This window comes from Mastomys coucha, unplaced genomic scaffold (genome assembly GCF_008632895.1).
Source record: "Mastomys coucha isolate ucsf_1 unplaced genomic scaffold, UCSF_Mcou_1 pScaffold3, whole genome shotgun sequence".
Taxonomy (NCBI): Eukaryota; Metazoa; Chordata; class Mammalia; order Rodentia; family Muridae; genus Mastomys; species Mastomys coucha.
This window is the reverse complement of record NW_022196909.1, coordinates 42,482,826-42,483,974: the sequence shown is the minus strand read 5'-3', so window position 1 is coordinate 42,483,974 and position 1,149 is coordinate 42,482,826. Positions and strand designations below refer to the sequence as shown.

General features: G+C 55.4%; 2 protein-coding genes across 7 annotated transcripts in view; one reads left to right on the top strand and one right to left on the bottom strand.

Annotated features, from left to right (window-relative positions):
* Positions 1 to 319, top strand: part of LOC116074385 (keratin-associated protein 10-10-like) — a 44,586-nt gene extending 44,267 nt beyond the window's left edge. For 3 of the 6 annotated variants that reach the window (XM_031346941.1, XM_031346937.1, XM_031346938.1), the window contains one exon: positions 1 to 319. This exon ends at the window's left edge or, in 1 of these variants, runs on beyond it. In XM_031346941.1, coding sequence (XP_031202801.1) covers positions 1 to 287 — 287 coding nt within the window. In that variant the 3' untranslated portion in view covers positions 288 to 319. The other 3 variants (XM_031346942.1, XM_031346940.1, XM_031346943.1) reach the window with 2 other exon arrangements.
* The window catches only part of Tspear (thrombospondin type laminin G domain and EAR repeats), a 224,462-nt gene that overhangs the window by 141,813 nt on the left and 81,500 nt on the right, over positions 1 to 1,149 (bottom strand). The gene's annotated exons all lie outside the window — the stretch shown is intronic.

Below are 1,149 nucleotides of genomic sequence, written 5' to 3'. Positions count from 1 at the left end.
TGTGCTGCAAGCCTGTGTGCTGCACACCCATCTGCTCTGGCTCCTCCTCCTGCTGCCAGCCCTCCTGCGGTGCCCCTGTGTGCTGCAAGCCTGTGTGCTGCAAGCCCTGCTCCAGCTTGTCCCTGCTGTGCAGCCCTGTGTGCAGACCTGCCTGCTGTGTGCCCACCTCCTCCTGCTGTGCCTCCTCCTGCCAGCCCAGCTGCTGTCGCCCAGCCTCCTGTGTGTCCCTGCTGTGCCGCCCTGTCTGTTCCAGACAGGCCTGCTCTGGCCAGAAGTCCACCTGCTGATTCCAAGTCTTCATCTTGGGTACTATCCAGTGCAGGCTGCTCTCCCTCCCTCCACCTCTACTTGTGCTAGCCATTCCAACCCTCTATCCTTGACCACAGAAGATCAGCCATGGCCATCCAGCTGGTGGTTGGCTGCTGAGCCCTTCCCTGAGGCTGCCTGTAGAAAGCTCCACTTCTTAGGCCCCAAGCCATAAGATTTGTTCCAACTGCAGCTGCCCTAGCCTTACCTGGGCTGTCACTGTGCATATCCTGATGAACCTGCCTTTAGGAGCTGGCAAGATGGCTCAGTGGTTGAGAGCACAGACACTCTTGCAAAGGACCTTAGTCCTCCTGCCAGTGCACAGAAGGTGCCTGCTGTGAACTGTAATGACTTTCCCAGGGACTTTGCTGCTCTCTGCAAATACCTACACTCATTTGCGCATGCACGTACAAATAATACGTGCTCACCTGCACACACACACACACACTCTTAAAATTAAAGAAAAATATATCTTTAAACCTGCCTCTCTCTCCTAATGACCCGCGTCCTGTGTGTGTCAAAGGGTGCGTGGGCATAGTGGGATCAGACTTCTTGCAAGAAATGAGACCTTGGTCGAGGTTGCAGCCTAGCTTTTCTTGGAACAGCTTTGGTATCTGGGGTTCGGGCTGTAGGGGAAAGTGACAACCGGGCAGCCATGGACCCCTAAGCCATACCTGTCCTTCCCAGCCCCACAGATGCTCCTGAGGGCTTGGTTCACCTGAACATGACCCTCCTACAGGAACTGATATCTGCTGTCTCCCCTGGGGGACCAGAACTCTATGGCAAAGCTCATTCTGCCTCTGTCTCTCCCGGAAGCTCTATCTTCCCCAGGGTCCAAAACTC